The 17,906-nt window shown below is 44.6% G+C and overlaps 1 protein-coding gene across 6 annotated transcripts in view; it reads right to left on the minus strand.

Annotated features, from left to right (window-relative positions):
* Nucleotides 1-17,906, minus strand: part of RALGAPB (Ral GTPase activating protein non-catalytic subunit beta) — a 2,310,294-nt gene that overhangs the window by 2,132,359 nt on the left and 160,029 nt on the right. For all 6 annotated transcript variants that reach the window (XM_085618929.1, XM_085618931.1, XM_085618928.1 and 3 more), the window contains exons 5-6: nt 17,593-17,779; nt 9,764-9,895 (exon numbers count right to left, since the gene is read on the minus strand). In XM_085618929.1, the coding sequence (XP_085475055.1) occupies nt 9,764-9,895; nt 17,593-17,779 (319 nt within the window). The remainder of the gene's footprint in view (nt 1-9,763; nt 9,896-17,592; nt 17,780-17,906) is intronic.

Consider the following 17,906-nt stretch of genomic DNA (forward strand, 5'->3'; position numbering starts at 1 on the left):
CGCCACTTGTGGTCTGACAGATGTCTGCTGAGATTGTCCACTCTGGGATTTAGGGAACCTGCTAAGTGGCTAACAGTCAAGGAAATCTGCTGAAAGTCTAGTGCATGCACTAGTCCCAGCATCAGATTACACCACTAGGAAGGGAGTGGAACAGTACATCTATCAGCCTCCCATTTATCATGAATCACACAGACTGATCAAAATACAAAAACGTTGGGAGTCACATTGTAACCTTTCCGAGGAATCCATTGTTATGTATGCAATGCACTCACCCAATTTTGTGGCATGCTTCATCATAGCTGTCAACACCTAATTGTACAATAGTGTGTACAATGGTTTAAATCTCAGATATGAAAACAAGTTACTTACCTGTAACTACAGTTATCCAGTATTGGTATCTTTCATAGATTCACATGCCTGAATCATTCCCCGTCGCCGAGGCGGGAGTCCCACGGTTAATACAAAAGTAGTGCCAAGAGTAACTAATAGTAGTAGGCTAAAAGAAAAAGCCTAAGGCCTAAGTCTTAGTAGCCTATCTACATCATTAAAGAAAAAAGAACCAAAGATTGGTCCCAGCCAATCAGCTGCCAGCACCCTCCAGAACCTTCCCAGCAGAGGCAGTTCTCCTCAGATTTTCCTAGCACAAGTGAGAAGTAAGTATACCAGATATAGAGAACTGACTAGCCGGGGAGGAGGGTGGGTGCATGTGAATCTATGAAAGATACCAATACTGGATAACTGTAGTTACAGGCAAGTAACTTGTTTTCTTATCCAGTATTGGGGTATCTTTCATAGATTCACATGCCTGAATCAGAGTAGTAAGCAGTATAACCATATACTGTCGTTTGCGGAAGGTGGGAGACACTGGTTCATAAACTCCCAAATAGCATCCTCAGTGCTTGAAAAACACATCTTTCTTTTTTTTTTTTAAAGAGTAGTCTTAAAGGAAGCAAAGCTATATCCAAGTATTAGCTATTATATATATATACAAATATTTAAAATCTTGCAGATATATAAATCTGTACATTTGCATGAATATTAAAGAATGGAATAATACATAAAAGGGCAAATTATCTGAGTCTGGTCTTAATGAAAGAGATGGCATAGAACAGCCTGTCCAACCGCTACATCATCTTGATGCGAAAAATTGAAGACAGTAATGCTTCGTCGACGTGTGGACATTTTTACATGTCGCAGCACGACATATTTTCCGGAGTTACTCCAGCAAACAAAACTGTCGACGTCGATACTGTTCTTGTTGAATGAGCTTTGACTTTCCTCTGCAAAGGTCTGTTAGCCTTGTCATGGCAGAAATGAATAGCAGATGCCAGCCATCTGGCTATTGTTCCGCTTTGTTACAGCATCTCGAAGAGTTGCTTGACCATTCGCCACAAACAGCCGGTTGGATCGTCTGATATCCTTAGTTTTCTGTAGGTAGAGTTTAAACAGTGTGTAACATCCAGCGAGTGTAATATTCTTTCAGCTGGAGTGGATGGATCCAGAAAGAATGTTTTTAATCTTACCGGTTTGTTCAAGTGAAATTTTATGGTACCTTAGGAAAGAACCTGGGATTTGTTTGAAGGGCTACATAGTCCCGAGCAAAATGTAAAAGGGGGTTCATTTATAGTGAAAGCTTGGATTTCACTAACCCTTCTTGCCGAGATAAGAGCCAGTAAATGGGCAACCTTCCAAGTGAGGAATTTGAGATCAGCTTTATGGATAGGCTCAAATGGACGCCTCATTAACTGCACTAGCACAGTGTTGAGTTCCCACTCTGGAGGGGTGCTCGAACTGGAGAGAAGGCTCGGAAGATTCCTTTCATAAATTGTTTGATAAGTAAAGGCGAGCAGAGAAAAGGGAATTTTGAGCATTTCCTGAATCTAGAAAGTGCAGCAAGATGTACTTTGACCAGTGAAAAAGTAAGCCCAGACTTGGCTAGAGAAAGCAGATAATGGAGAACTTGTTCTGCAGTAGCTTGAATTGAGTGAATATTATTTGCCTCACACCAACAGCAAAATCGGTTCCAATTGAAGCGATACGTTTGATTGTGCTTTGGGCACGAGATTTGGCCAATATTTCACGACAGTCTTGTGAAATGTTGAGGTCCTTGAACTCTAAGAAATCAGGAGCCATGCATGCAAGTGCAGTGACCGTGGGTCTGGATGAACCACTTGGCCTCCGACCCTTGACAACATCATAGGCGCCAGCAGTAGGCAAATGGGTTTGCCTTGAGACAATAGGAGAAGTTCCTGGAAGCAATGTTGTCTTGGCCAACGGCGTGCAATCAGAATTAGACGGCAACCTTCCAGCTTCATCTTGCGGAGCACCTTCGGAATCAATGGTATTTCGACCACCCTGACGGGAGAAACTAGCCGTAGACTATTGACGGTATGATGTCTGGCTGTAAGGCTGTACTGGGATTGATACTGCCTATTCTGTTGGTTTTGGTATCCTCCTCTTGACGGAAAAACCACGTCCTCTCGCTCCTCGGAAAGATCTGCACCCGTATTAAAGGGTGCCTAATGATCCTGCAGTATCCATGTTAATTTTTATAGCTAAGAGGGTTTCATCAATATGTTCACCAAACCAAAAACCTCTTCATCATGGGCCATGTCTAGAATCTTTGATTGCCCCTCAGGTTTGAAAGTAGTGGCTTTAAGCCATCCCTGGTGTCCAAACACTGCAGCCCCTGCTAGCTGACGGAAGTTGGTGTTCACCATGTCCAAGGCGCATCTATAGTTTTCGATGCGGCACGTTCTCCTTCCAACAGAATCTTTCTTGCTTACTGCCTTCGGTCCTCAGGAATGAGGTCAATGAGACTCGCCATGTCTGACCACATTTGACGGTCATAACAGCCAATTATGGCTAGAGGATTGGCAGCTCTAAGAGGCCGCTGCCATGGTAGAGACTTTTTTGCCTATAAGGTCCAGACGACGTCCTTCCTTGTGTGGTGATAGGCGTTGCGGGATTTTAGATCACTGTTGGGCGGCCTGTAAAATTATTGAAGCTGGCCGAGGGTGACCCATTAGACAGTATGGGCTTTTAGCAGGTGCACAGTATTTCTTTTCTATGTGCGGAAACACTGCTGGAATAGATGTAGTCTAGTATAGGTACCACACTCGAGATCTTCCTGGACTCTTCTTTGAAATCATAAAGGAAACATTCGGTCTGTTCGACTAACTGGCAGTAGAAGTCTAGTTCTTGCCCACTGTATTAAATTATGTACAGGATGCAGTCATAAATGAGGCCATCGTAGACGATCTCATCGTAGACTTTGCTGTCGTAGACATGGGTATGTAGGCGAGGTTATTGCAGACGAGGCCGTCGTCATAGATGACCGTCCTGAACAACCATCATAGAAGAGGCTGTCGTAGACGACAGTCATAGACAATGCCATCATAGATGAGGCCATCCGTAGATGAGGCCATCCGTAGATGAGGCCATCCGTAGATGAGGCAATCCTATGATGGCCATTCGTGGATGAGGCCATTCGTGGATGAGGCCATTCGTGGATGAGGCCATTCGTGGATGAGGCCATTCGTGGATGAGGCCATTCGTGGATGAGGCCATTCGTGGATGAGGCCATCCGTGGATGAGGCCATCCGTGGATGAGGCCATCCGTACATGATGAGGCTGTCGTAGACGATGGTCATAGACAATACCATCATAGATGAGGTAATCATAGGTGAGGCCATCCGTAAATGAGGCAGTCCTAGATGAGGCAATCGTATGATGAGTTTTTCTTCGAGATGAGGCTGTCCTGGGCAATCTCATTGTAGATGAGGCCATTCGTGGGAGAGAGAAAATGACTCTTTAAAGGATTTCCCTTCCTCAACAACGCTCACCAAGCGCACGATGTGCCTGCTGTGACTGCAGTCCGGAAAAAGAAAACAGACCACCTGTGCCAGGGCACAAAACAGAGCCCGATAGAGACCCATTTCGAGGCCCCCTTAAAACAACTGCCGGTGCTCAGACCTGGTGAGACCCAGCCCACTTAAAACCCTGCCTGTACTAATCCACCCTGATCAATCAGGCTTCACAAAGGGAAGACAGGCGCACAACAATATTCGGCTGACTATAAACCTGATCGAAAAAGTTTCCAAATTTAAAATCCCGGCGATGTTGGTGGAATTAGATGCCGAGAAGGCATTTGACAGGGTGGATTGGTCATTCCTCTTCCTCACCATGGAACGCTTCCGCTTTGGGGAGAGGTTTATTAATATGGTCAGAGCTAACTATAAACACCTACGTTCAAGAGTTCAGGTCAACGGGTCAACGTCACTCCCATTTGCACTGAGTAGAGGGACAAGACAGGGCTGGCCGCTGTCGCCGCTTTTATTCACCCTGAGCATTGAACCACTGGTGTGACAGTTCAGGGCTAACCCGGAAATTAAGGGAATACTGTTTGGGGGTAAAGATCATAAGGCTTCGCTCTTTGTGGACGATATCCTGATGACACAGACCCAGGCCCCTCATTGCAGGATTTGCAGACAGAACTTCAAAAGTATGAAGCAGTAGCAGGCTTCACAGTCCATCTGTCGAAATCCTTCATCTTAAACCGCACAATCCCGACGAAGCTCAGCAGCTTCGGGGACAGACCCCTTTTCAGTGAGCTAAGCGATCCCCTTCAATACTTGGGTATTCAGCTCACCCCCGGGATAGAGGATCTATATAAGGATAACTACCCCCCTTGATATCCCAACTCCAGCAGGACCTCAGGTGCTGGAAGCCTCTGTATAACTTGTGGTTGGGCGGATTACCGCTATAAAAATGTCAGTGCTCCCAAAATTACTTTATCTTATTTCAGGCGCTCCAGGTCGTCCTGGATTGCGATCTTATGCTTAAACTCCGCTCCCTCATTACTAAATTCATATGGCAGAATGGGAGAGCCTGCCTCCCGTTCCACACACTACAACGAGCAAAGAAAGAGGTGGGTGGCGCTACCAGATTTTGCCCTATACTGCAAAGTAGCCCAACTGAGGGCGGTGGTGCAGTGGTCCATGAGGGAGCCTGACAAACACTGGCTCCACATGGACAGGGCAATAGTGGGCAAGCCGGTCTGGGATGTATTGTGGAAGCCAAAAAAGGGCAGGCTGGCCAACGCTTACATTAGTACCCCGACTCAAACCACTCTTAAGGTATGGGATGACATTACAAGAGATGGGAGATGGACATCCCCTTCGCCTTAAACTCCTATTCACTTCAACCCAGACTTCACCACTGTGTTGCGAGAAGGCCCTTTCGACGCTTGGAGGGATGGGGGATGCTTGATGGTCTCCGACCTCTTCCACAATTATAACATGCTGACATTTGAAAGCTGCCAAATAGTTTCATGTTCCCAACAGCAACCATTTCCAATATCTCAAACTTATACACTGGGTATCCCAGCCTCAGATTAGGGAAGCAGCCACCAGAGAACAAACCCTGATAGAACAGTTTGTTCAGAAGGCTGGCTCCATGAAGGGGGCAAACTCCTCTCTCTATGGTATGTTACTTGCAACACTACGTGCGCGAAGGGCGTGTTACATGTCTTTTATGGGAGCAAGTGGTGGTAAGAGACATTGCAGAAGACGAATGGAAACACCTATGGTCCGATATAGCTAAGAGTAACCACTCAGTGGCATTAAGAGAGGCCCATTACAAAACTCTTTGATTGGTACTTATACCCCAGTAAACTTGAAAAAATATTCCCGGAGTCTTCAGATCTCTGCTGGCGGGGTTGAGGTCTTCTCAGGGACTTACGACGCATCTGGTAGGACTGGTACACTGCAATGAATTTTGCCAATGGATAAACACTTTAAATCCATATTTAAAATTTACGAGTACCATCTCTGACCACCAACTTCCCTTTCTGGACCTCTTGATCATACTAGACGATCATCAAATGAGTACCACACTACATCGCAAACCCACTGACAGAAATAGTCTATTACATTTCAATAGCTATCACCCTGGGGCACTCAAACAAAATTTACCCTTTGGTCAATTCCTCCGTATCAGGAGGAATTGCAGCTCTGTGACTGACTTTAAAAAGGAGTCCAAAACCCTTATGACCAATCTTCTCCAGAGGGGTTATCAGAGCCGGGACATCAAGAGATCCTACAAACGTGCCCGTAACAACAACAGGGAAGGGTTACTTGAACCAAGAGAGAAAAAAACGGACGACTGCCTCACCTGTGTGATTACCTACACTCCTAACTCATCACAACTCAAGAAAATCATTAACAAACATTGGGGTATCCTCCACACCGGGGAACTTACAATACCTAACCCCCGTTTTGCCTTCAAACGCACCACTAATTTGAAGGAGAGATTGATACATACTAGACCCAAACTACCAGTGAATACCACTCAATCCACTTTATGGAACCTTCCACCTGTCAGGGGCCATTACCCTTGCGATTCCTGTGTGGTTTGTCCTCAAACTAAAATAACGAAGGACATCGTTTTTCCTAACGGGACCACGTGGGAATGCAGAACGCACACTAACTGTAACACTGCCTACTGCGTTTATCTGATAACCTGCCCGTGTAATCTACCCTACATAGGGATGACGACTAGACCAGTGAAGACGAGAATCATTGAGCATCGGAGTAATTTCCGTTGCAAAAAAATGAACACTAGGATGACTAAGCACTTTTGTGAAAATAATCACTCTCCAGATTCTTTCAAGTGGGTAGTTCTCCAGTCCCCTAAGAATGTCACTAAAACAAAATTATTCACTCTGGAACAGAGGTGGGTGATGAGATTATCTTCCAATACTAAAGGATTGAATGAGGACATCCCGTGGAGTAGCCTCACCAATATTTGACATGACAGAACATACCACTATCTATCTGTCTCCAGTAGACGTTCTGAACCTGATTGAGTCTACACTTGGTTGAGATTGTGACACTTAGACACCACAGTATACTAGCCTATGTGTCTATAGATATCCCACGATACCTTCATGTCATCTTCCCAACATGCGATGTGGCGACGCAATGATTACATTACACCAGGTGCCCGCAACACGCATTTGCTATTTTCCCTCGATCCGCGCTGTCATGTACTTTCCAAGCATATCGGACTGACACGCCCTCGACATCATAAGGTTACCACAACAACCCCTAACTCTCACAACCAATAAGGGCTTCTTACGTAGCACTGTTGTTGTTGCATGTGACTCCACTTCCTGTTAATCACGTGGCACGTCCTGCAACACGCCAACATTCACTCTTCTTCTTCTACCGGAAGTAGACTTCGCATACTAGTCTTTCCCCCAGTACCTCTCTGACGAACCAATTGGTACGCGGATCCGATTGGCTGGATAACGCTTGATAATTCCTCTGGGAGTTCCGAGATACGTCCCCCGAGTCGGCCTGGATCAAGGGTAGGTGGGAAGGCGTCCTGTTCTACGGACTTCTGTAAGTATTCTCGTGTAGGTCTTAGTGCCTGGGTCCTCACCTTGTGCGGATTTCCACGCTATACGATTGAGCTATAAAGGGAACAGCTCTCACCCCAATCTTTTTGCGGCTGCACTTTCTGCCTTCCACTCTGGTCGCCGCTTTTTGTACCATTAGGACACTGTACTATCCGGTGTCTGCCTCCAGCGCCAGCTCGTTGGATCTCGTAGCCCTGCAGTTAAGGGTGAGTGGTTTAACCCAATTAACTGATATTTCTGCCCTGATGCCACTGTGCACCCCTCACATCGGGTACTCTGAAATTTCTGCCATAGCACTATTCACAGTGGGAATTGGTCATTTTTTAATAATACTCTTGTTTTAGTCCACTTCTTAAGGGTGTTCACACCTAGTACCACCTTATAGCTGAACACCTGGCAATATTGAAATTGCATGACAACTGATGATCGTAGTTTTTAAATATAAGATCTACAATATTTGTCACATTGCGATTGTTATTTACATGTATGTTTGTGTCCCTGTACTTTTCTCTTTCAGGCATTGTACCTCACCTCCACTAGTCACCACTTATTAGGGTGCTGTATGTGTGGTAAGTGCCACAGTAGCCACTACCACTAAGTGTGTGAATCACCTGGTCCTGAAGAATTGCGGTTACTTTACTTAAGCAAGAAACATGTTGACCATTTATGACCACAGCGTAAAACAGTCATTGTAACTGTAATATTACGCACTCTATTGTTTTTAGAATAAGAGTGGGACCCCCGTCATTTAATAAACACTATTTATGTTCCCCACTACTTATTTTTAATACACTCCTTCCACCACACACTTCCTCACTTGAAGGCCCTCACCTGCATTCACCCACCGGCAACTATGGAATAAAGATCTCCACAAAAAGGCGCCACTGGGGTCGCCGATCGGGTATTGCAGCGCCGCCCCGATTCGGAGCAGACCCGATGATGACACTTAACATCTGGGCCACATGCTGACGACATATGACAGCTAGTCTGCCGGGTGTGTGAGGGTCTTTTTCCTAAAGGAGGACTCTCCTCCTGACCTCGGGGACACATACATCTCTTTACTCACCAATAGCTCTCTCTAGGAACAGCATACTTTCATATCTAGACATTTGAAAGCTGCCAAATAGTTACATGTTCCCAACAGCAACCATTTCCAATATCTCAAACTTATACACTGGGTATCCCAGCCTCAGATTAGGGAAGCAGCCACCAGAGAACAAACCCTGATAGAACAGTTTGTTCAGAAGGCTGGCTCCATGAAGGGGGCAAACTCCTCTCTCTATGGTATGTTACTTGCAACACTACGTGCGCGAAGGGCGTGTTACATGTCTTTTATGGGAGCAAGTGGTGGTAAGAGACATTGCAGAAGACGAATGGAAACACCTATGGTCCGATATAGCTAAGAGTAACCACTCAGTGGCATTAAGAGAGGCCCATTACAAAACTCTTTGATTGGTACTTATACCCCAGTAAACTTGAAAAAATATTCCCGGAGTCTTCAGATCTCTGCTGGCGGGGTTGAGGTCTTCTCAGGGACTTACGGCGCATCTGGTAGGACTGTCCTACGATTACAACATTCTGGGAGGAGATTTTATTGCACATTAAAGATATGCTGGGATTCCCTATACCGACAACTATTGAGGGGATTCTTTTGGTCATCAGAGACCCTGATCCGGAACACCAGACAAGAGCTGATAAGGCAATAATGTGGGCTTGTCTAGGGGCGGTAAAAACGACAATAGCAGCAGCCTGGAAAAAAAGGGAAGCGCCAGCCTTGTCGTTGTGGCACTCACGCCTGTGGAGAATACTCACCATGGAAAGACTAGCGGACATTTTTAGAGATGAATACAAAACGGTAAAATATAAATGGGGCCCACTAGTCTCCTTTCTCTCGCGGGGGCTCCCCTTGGCGGTCTGCCCACCCTTGGTGCGGGCCATGCATTCATTTCAGTTTTAACCTAACCAGGGCCAAAGCCTGATTATGCCACTAAACACATGAAGCCTCCCCATGAGGTATAGAGAGTGTAAGGAGAGCTATTTCGGTGCCACTCCTGACTATCCTTTGTCGGCCCAGCCGTAGGAACAAGAAGAACCCACTACCACCAGGGAAGGGAGTGGGGAAGTGGCATGTGTGGTCTATAAGCTCCATTTCTTAGATTAACAATCGGACATGACCTAAATTTAGGGAGGGGGCGTTGGGACTTCCCACAGAGAGAAGCTGTATTCCCTTTAGCTTACATTGTGCGTATGAAGTCCCGCATGTTCTTTATGTACTGTAATGTGAAAGTCATGTTGAATAAAAAACGTTGACAAAAAAAATAGTATTAATCTGTGCAATACCTCAACATATGTAGAAAGCGAAACCAAGTTTGTCCAACACATTCATTGTCCATTTCTGAAGGAACTAGAGAAGCATCTTCTTCAGGAACTTTAAATGCAGGGAATGAAGGGCCGTATGTGAATCGTAGCAACCTGGGGAATAAAAATTATCACCTTTGTTTATATTTTTCTTTAAACTTCAAACAGTATTTTGTTTGTACAAAGAAAGTGATGAAAACATCTCAGAATGGCCAGCGTTTCATTTTTTGTTAAAATAGTTTTTACTGATGTTGCAAGAAAATAAACAAAGACTGTATTATAAAGCACATAAATAATAAACAGAATTTGCCCTTCATCAAATCCATATCACAATTGTATTGCAGAACAAGTTAAGCACAAGCGAAACAAAGGGACATAAGGTAAAGGGAAGAGGGTAAGACTGCAGAAAATACATTTTGTATTGTCATCTGTGAATGCACAGTAGGAAAGACAAACACTTGACTGACACAATGTGAATGAGTATGAGTGAGCGGATTTTGAATTAATTATAGGTTGCATTACTGGTAGTTAAAAATAAATAACCAGGGTGCAGTGTACAGTGAATCATGCTATTTAAGCCATTGTAGGAGAATCATCCGCATACTGTGGTTTAAATGATAAAGTAGCAGGATCACGAGAACGCCACATAGGTCTGTTGGGCGGGCGCCACGGGGCTATGTTGCTGCAAGGTATTATCCACTCCTCTGAGAAACGGAAGCCATTCACACCATATATGAAATGTAAGAATACTGGAGTTCTTCCAATCCGTAAGCACCAATGTGCAAGCTTGAGTCAGCATTAAGTCTGAAAGAAATTAATCTGCTTTATTTCTTATTTGTTGGTCAAATTGTCTTAGCAAAATGTAGGAGAATTTATGAGAGGGGTAAATGCCCAAGGTACTTTTAATGAACTTTAAAATGTTATCCCAGTAATTTTGCAGAGCGGGACTACAGAGGAGCATGTGCGCCAGGTCATTTGTATGATCGCTACAGTTCTTGTCTTAGGTTAAGTTTATGTAGTTTTTGGGGGGGCCAGAAGGATCTGTGAATAAGCATGCATTTCGTTTGAGACGACATTGGTGATATCTTATTTGTAAAAGAGGACTTGTAAATACGTTTCCAATCACATTTACTATTACTTTTGCATGGTTCTGCCTCCCATTTTTGTTCATTCCGCAAGTAAGATTTATAAGATTTTGGTAAGAGTAACTTGTATATTTGGCTACCACATGGTCAGCCTTGCACAAGATATTAGTGAGGTTAAGTAGTATTGGGTGTATCTTTAGCGCTGAGTTTTTTGAAAGCGGAACCTTTAGCCTTAGAAATTTGTAAAAGTCAAGGTCATCCAACATGTAGCGCGTTTGCAAATTTGAGAAGGGTAGTGTGAAAGTCCATCAAATAAGTGTTTGATTAGGTTAATTCCTTTCAGACTACATAACTGATTGTCCATCAATCCGCATTTTGGAGTGGAGTCAAATGGATGCTAAGTTAGAGTTGTGAATTTTTTTTTTCTCCCAAAGACCTTTATTGGTGCCAGATGGCTCATACACAGCACGATGCCTACATCCCAAGCGGGCCGGCAATGCAAGATGGCATATGGTAAGGCAGTGGGGGCGGGAGGGAGGATACACAGCAAGCCGCCTACAACCACTACGGGCCGGCTGCGTCAGGTGGGCAGTAAGGATAGCATGGCCACAAAAAAGGTCTCAAACATTTATGATCAAAAGCTCTAAGAACAAAAGAACAGTGCCACTATCTACAAATTATAGCAAAAGAAGAACTATCCAGTCATCGATGCCTGCCTCTCAAGTGTATTCCTATACCAATTGCCCTAATCCCCAGAGCTTCCAATTGGTAAGCTAGGTTCTTCTTGTGAGGTGTCCCCCGTGTCTCTTGTCCCAGCCCCACTCCGTATGTCTTCCCCACCAGTGCGGGAATCAGTGTTAATGTCTACAGTTACGTTATGCTCCAGGAGGTAGATCTGGGGGGGGACCCCAAATATCCAAGGGGCAGGAGGAGAGTGGAAGCAATTCAGCATATGTGTGCAACTGTTCTTGGTAGTATATGAGATCTTGGAGCCAGTCCTTGAACTTAAGAGCTCTACCCCTGCCCCATTTACAAGCGATTCGTTGCTTAGCAAGGAGGAGTGCCAAGGAGACATATCGCCGTATCTTAGCAGGTATCAGCACAGCGTAGCCCAAGAGTGCAGTGAGGGGATCCTCTGGGATGTGTGACCCCGTCATGCGTTCTAAAGCTAAAAAAAGCCTGTCTCCTTGGAACCGCCGGGGTGCTCAAATAGGCTGAAAATTATGTGGGAGGCATGTAACTGTCCTCCACTGCTAGGTGAGGCATGTATTGGGCACGTAAGCCGCAAAGTGGGCCTGGGCACAGAACAAATAGAGCTCCAGATCCGGTATCTCAAATTCTCCGACCCCAAAGGGTCGCGTAAGGGTGTCCCAATTTAGTCTAGCCTGATGTCGACCCCAAACGAGTCGGATCAACTGGGCCCTGATGGCTTTAAAAAAATGGCAACTAGGGGCATACGGGATGTTCTTAAAAAGGTAAAGCAGTTTAGGCAATATCACCATTTTGATCAGGGAAGCTCTGCCAGCCATGGAAAGGGGTAATGCTATCCATCTGGAAAACATTTCTGTGAGGAGGTCAAGCGCTCTTCCATTGTTGGAGAGCATCAGCTCATCACGATTCCGGGAGATGACTATTCCAAGGTATGTCAGAGTATCTGCACACCATGTGAGTGGATAATCCGTCTCGATTCGTGTGGTGGCCTCCGTAAGGGGGAAAATCTGGGATTTTCCCCAGTTGATATTAACTTCAGAGAGGTGGCCAAATAGGATAAGCAGTGTAAGAATGGGGTTGAGGCTTTCGTCTGGATTTTGCAAGTATAATGTAAAATCATCAGCGTAGAGTGAAATTAAGATCTGCCTAGCTGGATAAATCAGTGCATGTTCCTGGAAATGTTGTCGGACCTTGGCAGCCAAGGGTTCTATCGCTACAGCGAAAAGGAGGGACGATAGGGGACACCCCTGGCAGGTGCCTCCGGAGATCTGGAGAGGACTGGACACCATTGATCATGACTCTAACCTGTAGATCAGTATATAATAAATCTATCCAGGCTAGGAATGGTGCAGGGAAGCCCATGCGCTGTAGGACAAAGGCGAGGTAGTCCCATTCCAATGAATCGAACGACTTATTAGCGTCGAGAAATATGGCCGCAGCGTTCAAATCCGGTTCAATATCCTGTAGGACCGCAAACAACGTGCGCAAATTGTGAGACGTGCCTCTGCTGGGTACGAAAACCGATTGATCCGGGAGTAAAAGAGCAGTCAAGAGAGGGCTAATGCGGTTGGCAATCAATTTTGCCAAGATTTTAGCATTGACAATTAATGAGAGCGGTCACAGTGGGAGGATGTTTGCCTGGTTTGGGCAGGGAGATTATGCATGCATCACGCATCGTCGGGGGCAAGATGCCTGTTTCCCGGGCCTCTTCAAAAACATGTCGAAGCACAGGAATAAGTAAGTGGCGGAACATCTTATAAAATTCGGCTGGGAGGCCATCGGCCCCGGGGCCTTCCCCGATTGCAGTTGCATTATGGCGGAGATGATTTCTTCATCCTCGTGGTGTGCTAGAAGAAATTCCTGTTGTCTATCACCCAGCCACGCTATTGCAGTATCCTCGAAAAAGGGGGTAAAATCTACCAGGTGGGTTCCATGTGTCCTATATAGAGTTGTATAAAAGCTGCGAAAAGCTTCTACGATATCAGAAGTATTCTTGTGTATTTGCCCGTCCGCGTCTTCGATCTCCAGGACATTAGAAAATCGAGGAGTGTGAATTAGGGATGCGAATGCTTTCCCCGGTCCGTCGCCTTCCCCGTATCGGCAATATTTCCCCCTTAATTTACATTTTGTCTCGGCTGTTTCTTGATATTCAGTGATTAAGCTTCTCAGTCGGGCATGCAATTCTGGGGAGGGGGTGGTTTGTATCATATTCTCCGTTTGTTTGAGCTCAGTTTCTAGTTTATGAAGTCTAGAGCAGATCTTTCAAGATTCCGCCACTTTTTGCAATGCATATCCCTCGGATGGCAACTTTAAAAGCCTTCCATATAGTGGAATATTGTTCGACAGAGTCTATATTTTGTGGAAATAAATCAGTTATTTCTTGTTCCAGTTCCTGTTGGAATACTGAATCTAGTAAATTTTGTGGGTTGAGGCGGCAGGACAGAAAGGGCGAGGAAATTTGAGGGGGGAGCAAGGGTGATGAGTGCTGGGGAATGATCGGAGTATGTGCGGGGCAGATATGAAGCCTGCATCAGCCAGGGGGTGAGGCCCTGGATGAGCCATTCATCTATTCGTGACCAAGAGGATCGAGCGGTCGTGTAGCAAGAACCTCCCAGAGCTGCGGGTGTAAATGGCGCCAAGCATCAAGCAGTTCGTGTTCAACAATCGCTTTAAGAGTGTAGTGTGTGTTGGTTTAGTGATGCGGTTGTGGGTGCGACTGGTCCATGGCGGGATCCAAGGTCACATTGAAGTCTCCGCCCCATAGCAAGTGTGTGGATGCTATGTCCGAGCTTTTGCCCCAGAGCACCAGGAAGAACTATGGGTCATCGGTGTTCGGACCACAGCAGGAGACAATAGTTATGGACTGGGTTGCCAAGTGGCCCCAGATTAATACAAATTAAGTACTGATAGCAGTATGTAGGCTGTTTTAACGAAGCCTGGTCTCCCAGGCTTTAATAGAGGCACAGTCCTGGGCCTCCCTTGTGGTCTCAGGGAGTCACCCACCTTGCTTCGCTAGATTATAGAGTTCCACCAGACTAGGTCCAAGCACTTCAACCGGTAAGCCATCGGTTCAGGTGTTTTATTCCTGGCCAATGATTTAATGGTGGCTCAGACTACCTGTATTTCTATTTCCCTCCCTAATAATTTTACCTCCTCGCCGGGTATGTTCGGTAATCTCAGGGTCCCCAAGAATAATCAATGTCTGCCTCCAAACCTAACACTCTGCTCTGGTATAGATCAGTACAATACTCATGGAATGTTTTATTAATACCCTGTTGCCGAAAGAGCGTTGGAGTGTCTTCATCCCTAAGTTCCAGGGTGACCGATCCCCTCTTAGCAGGATTGGCCAACCACACTAGGAACGACCCGGAACGATCTCTCTCTGCATGTGCTCAAATCATTTTATTCCTATAATCAGTGCAGCATAGTCTTTCAACCTGCTCTGCTATCTGTTCCTTCGCACCCAGTAATGTTTCCTGCAATTCTCGGTGTTCGGTCTATTTTTCTTAAATTCTCTGTTTTTGTTCTACGGCCAATGCCTCTTGTAGAAGGGTCCCGCGGATTCCCACTGTTTTGGTAATACACCTACCCCGCATCACTACTTTGAAGGCATCCCATAGTATAAGTGGGGTTGATGCGGAGCCTAAGTTCTCTGTAAAGTATTGATCTATAGCCGTACGTATCGTAGTTTAAATCACTGAGTATTCTAAGGATTCTGGTTTTAGTCGACAGGTAAGGATACAAGGCTTAGTATGTGTAACAGAATCCCAATAGAAGGGGGTTATGATCAGAGATTGTTCTAGCAAAGTATTCCCCAGTTGCTCATGTACGTAAGCCGTACAAAGGATAGCATCCAACCAGATGTGTAGGTCAAGTGTGAAAATAAATAGTCTCTGTCCTCAAGGTGCAACGTTCTCCATTAGTCAATGAGACCCCACTGAAGCGGCTAGTCTCAGTGCCTCAACCACGCAGACTCCCTCATAAGGTGGGTGAGAGCGATCTAAGACTATATCTGCTACACAGTTGTAATCGCCTCCCAGTATTACCTACCCCACTATTTATGGCGCCAATACTCTGGACAGCGTTGCAAAGAATGAAATTTGGTCTAGTGGCGCCAATACTCTGGACAGCGTTGCTAGGAATGAAATTTGGTCTACAAATTAAATTTAATGTATGCTTTCTGGGGTTCACCGTTCCGCTTCTATGTAAAGGAGCACTTCCCTCTAGTGTTTTTTTGTATGCTTTAAACATGCAACACATGCTACATCCACAACATCATACGCCCAATATTCTCGTAATGTGTGCATTTTGGATTACAAATTGAGAACAAGCTTATCGCAGCACACGCTTTACAAACTCCGCATTGTCTTTTAATCCATCAGTGCAGACACATTGGAAAGATGAGCTCATTTCCTTAATTCTACACTTGTTTTTTGGGTTCGCTAGGTTTGTTGGTATTACAGTCTACAAATAAGTGGGGGATATTATGTTACATGATTCAGCGCTACTTTTTCTTTAAGTCTGTGTTTGTAGGTAATACAGACGAAAAATGTTTTGGGGATATGTTATGTGATGCCGTCTTCATTTTAATCATTTATATCTGTGTTTACAAGTACCTCCCACTTATCGTGCCACCAACATCACAGACGTCAGACTTCATTTGACTCCATAAAGCTGAGCCGTACTGACTATCGCACAAAACTTGAAAATGATAAGCAGGACAAACTGTTCACGGACCACATGCTTTAATTTTAATAAACACTTCTAAAATGGGAGCCTCTTAGAAATTGTGCTTCATTAGCAATAACTCTGGCGGACTCTGCGCTTCTTGGAATACTATCAATAATCATTTTTAGGTTACATTAGGGCAACGTAGTAGCACACGTGCACTCCTGCACATTATACATTTGTTAAATTGTATGAAATTAAATTTTATTTCCTTAAAATGCTTTTCTATGCAAAGTAACTGCAAATGTGCCTTGATAGCTACTGACTGATACATTCTAGTGAACCAGGGTTCTGGCTCCCTTGCTGGCTTAACATTCTGTGCTTTTCACTAGTTGACTTTATGGCTTCCTGCCTTACAAAAACAAGCATTTGCAATGCAATAGGTCTCGCATTTATGCAAGTTTAAGCTATTGGCATTGTTAATGACACTGCCTTTTATTTAGGTTTTAAAAACAAAAATAAAAGGCATTGTTATTTGCAATGTTAATAGCTCAAACTCGAGTAAATGCGAGACCTATTGCATTGCAAATGCTTGTTCTTACATTTATGCTTTTTCTTACATAGGTCTGCCTCTGTGATGGTCTGCAGTCGTGGTACACTGGAGTTGGAATGATGAGGCAGCTCCCCACTTCATTATCTGATGAATCCCTTGACCAGAAAGCAGCTTCTCCAACTCCCAAGAAGAATTCCATCAATGATTCTACTGATGTTGTGCCCTCTGATGAAAATACTAAAGAAAACCACTCGACAGTCAACACAAACTATGCCAAGGATTGGGCTGAGTTCTGCTGCTGTGCACCCCCTTGTAGTCTAGAAAAGTTGACTCCAACCAAATTTGCTGTGGGGACGTAGGCAAAAAGCAGGTTCTTTCCTCACTGAACAAGCGTAAAAAAAACTGATGAAAGTGTTCACCTATGAAGGCAAAGAGGTGTTTGCAACATAAAATGTACCCATCCATGCACAGTAGAGACTTTCAAAAGCTTTGTATTAACAATTTTGTAAAACAGTTTCCAGTCCCATCTCCAAATAGCAGAGTACACCTACAGGGTAGGAATAGGAGACTTAAGAGTACAATACATACAGAGGACTATTTATCATTTAGATTTGGTGAAAATCCTTTATTTCTATTGAGTTTTAATTTTAATGAATCCAGGCAAGTGTTATTTTACCTACAACCTACCAACTCACATTTCTATATAGAAAATAGGACTTCATCAAAAGAAGAGGATTCACGAAGATGGCAAAATGGCACATGCATATTTTTTTGCTCCTTTTGGTTTCACCCACCTTGATGTAAGAGCACAGATTGCTTTGCTCCACTGCTCAATTACTGCTGGATGATGTCTCCAGTTAGCAACCATCTCTTTGGCAGTTTTCCAATAAGGAGGTGTGGGAAAGCAGCGAGTACAAGCCAGAAGCCATACTTCAAACAGCACACCAATTAACTTTTCTGCAAGACTTTCTGCAATCTCCCCTGTAAACAGGAAGGCAAGTGTTAAGCTATTCAATGCAGAACTGCATAAATTCATAAAAAAGGGTGATGTGGAAATGTTTACTTATACGTAATAACTGAGTCCAACTGGGTGTAAACATGCTTTGTC

The sequence above is a fragment of the Triturus cristatus genome, chromosome 7 (assembly GCF_964204655.1).
Source record: "Triturus cristatus chromosome 7, aTriCri1.1, whole genome shotgun sequence".
Taxonomy (NCBI): Eukaryota; Metazoa; Chordata; class Amphibia; order Caudata; family Salamandridae; genus Triturus; species Triturus cristatus.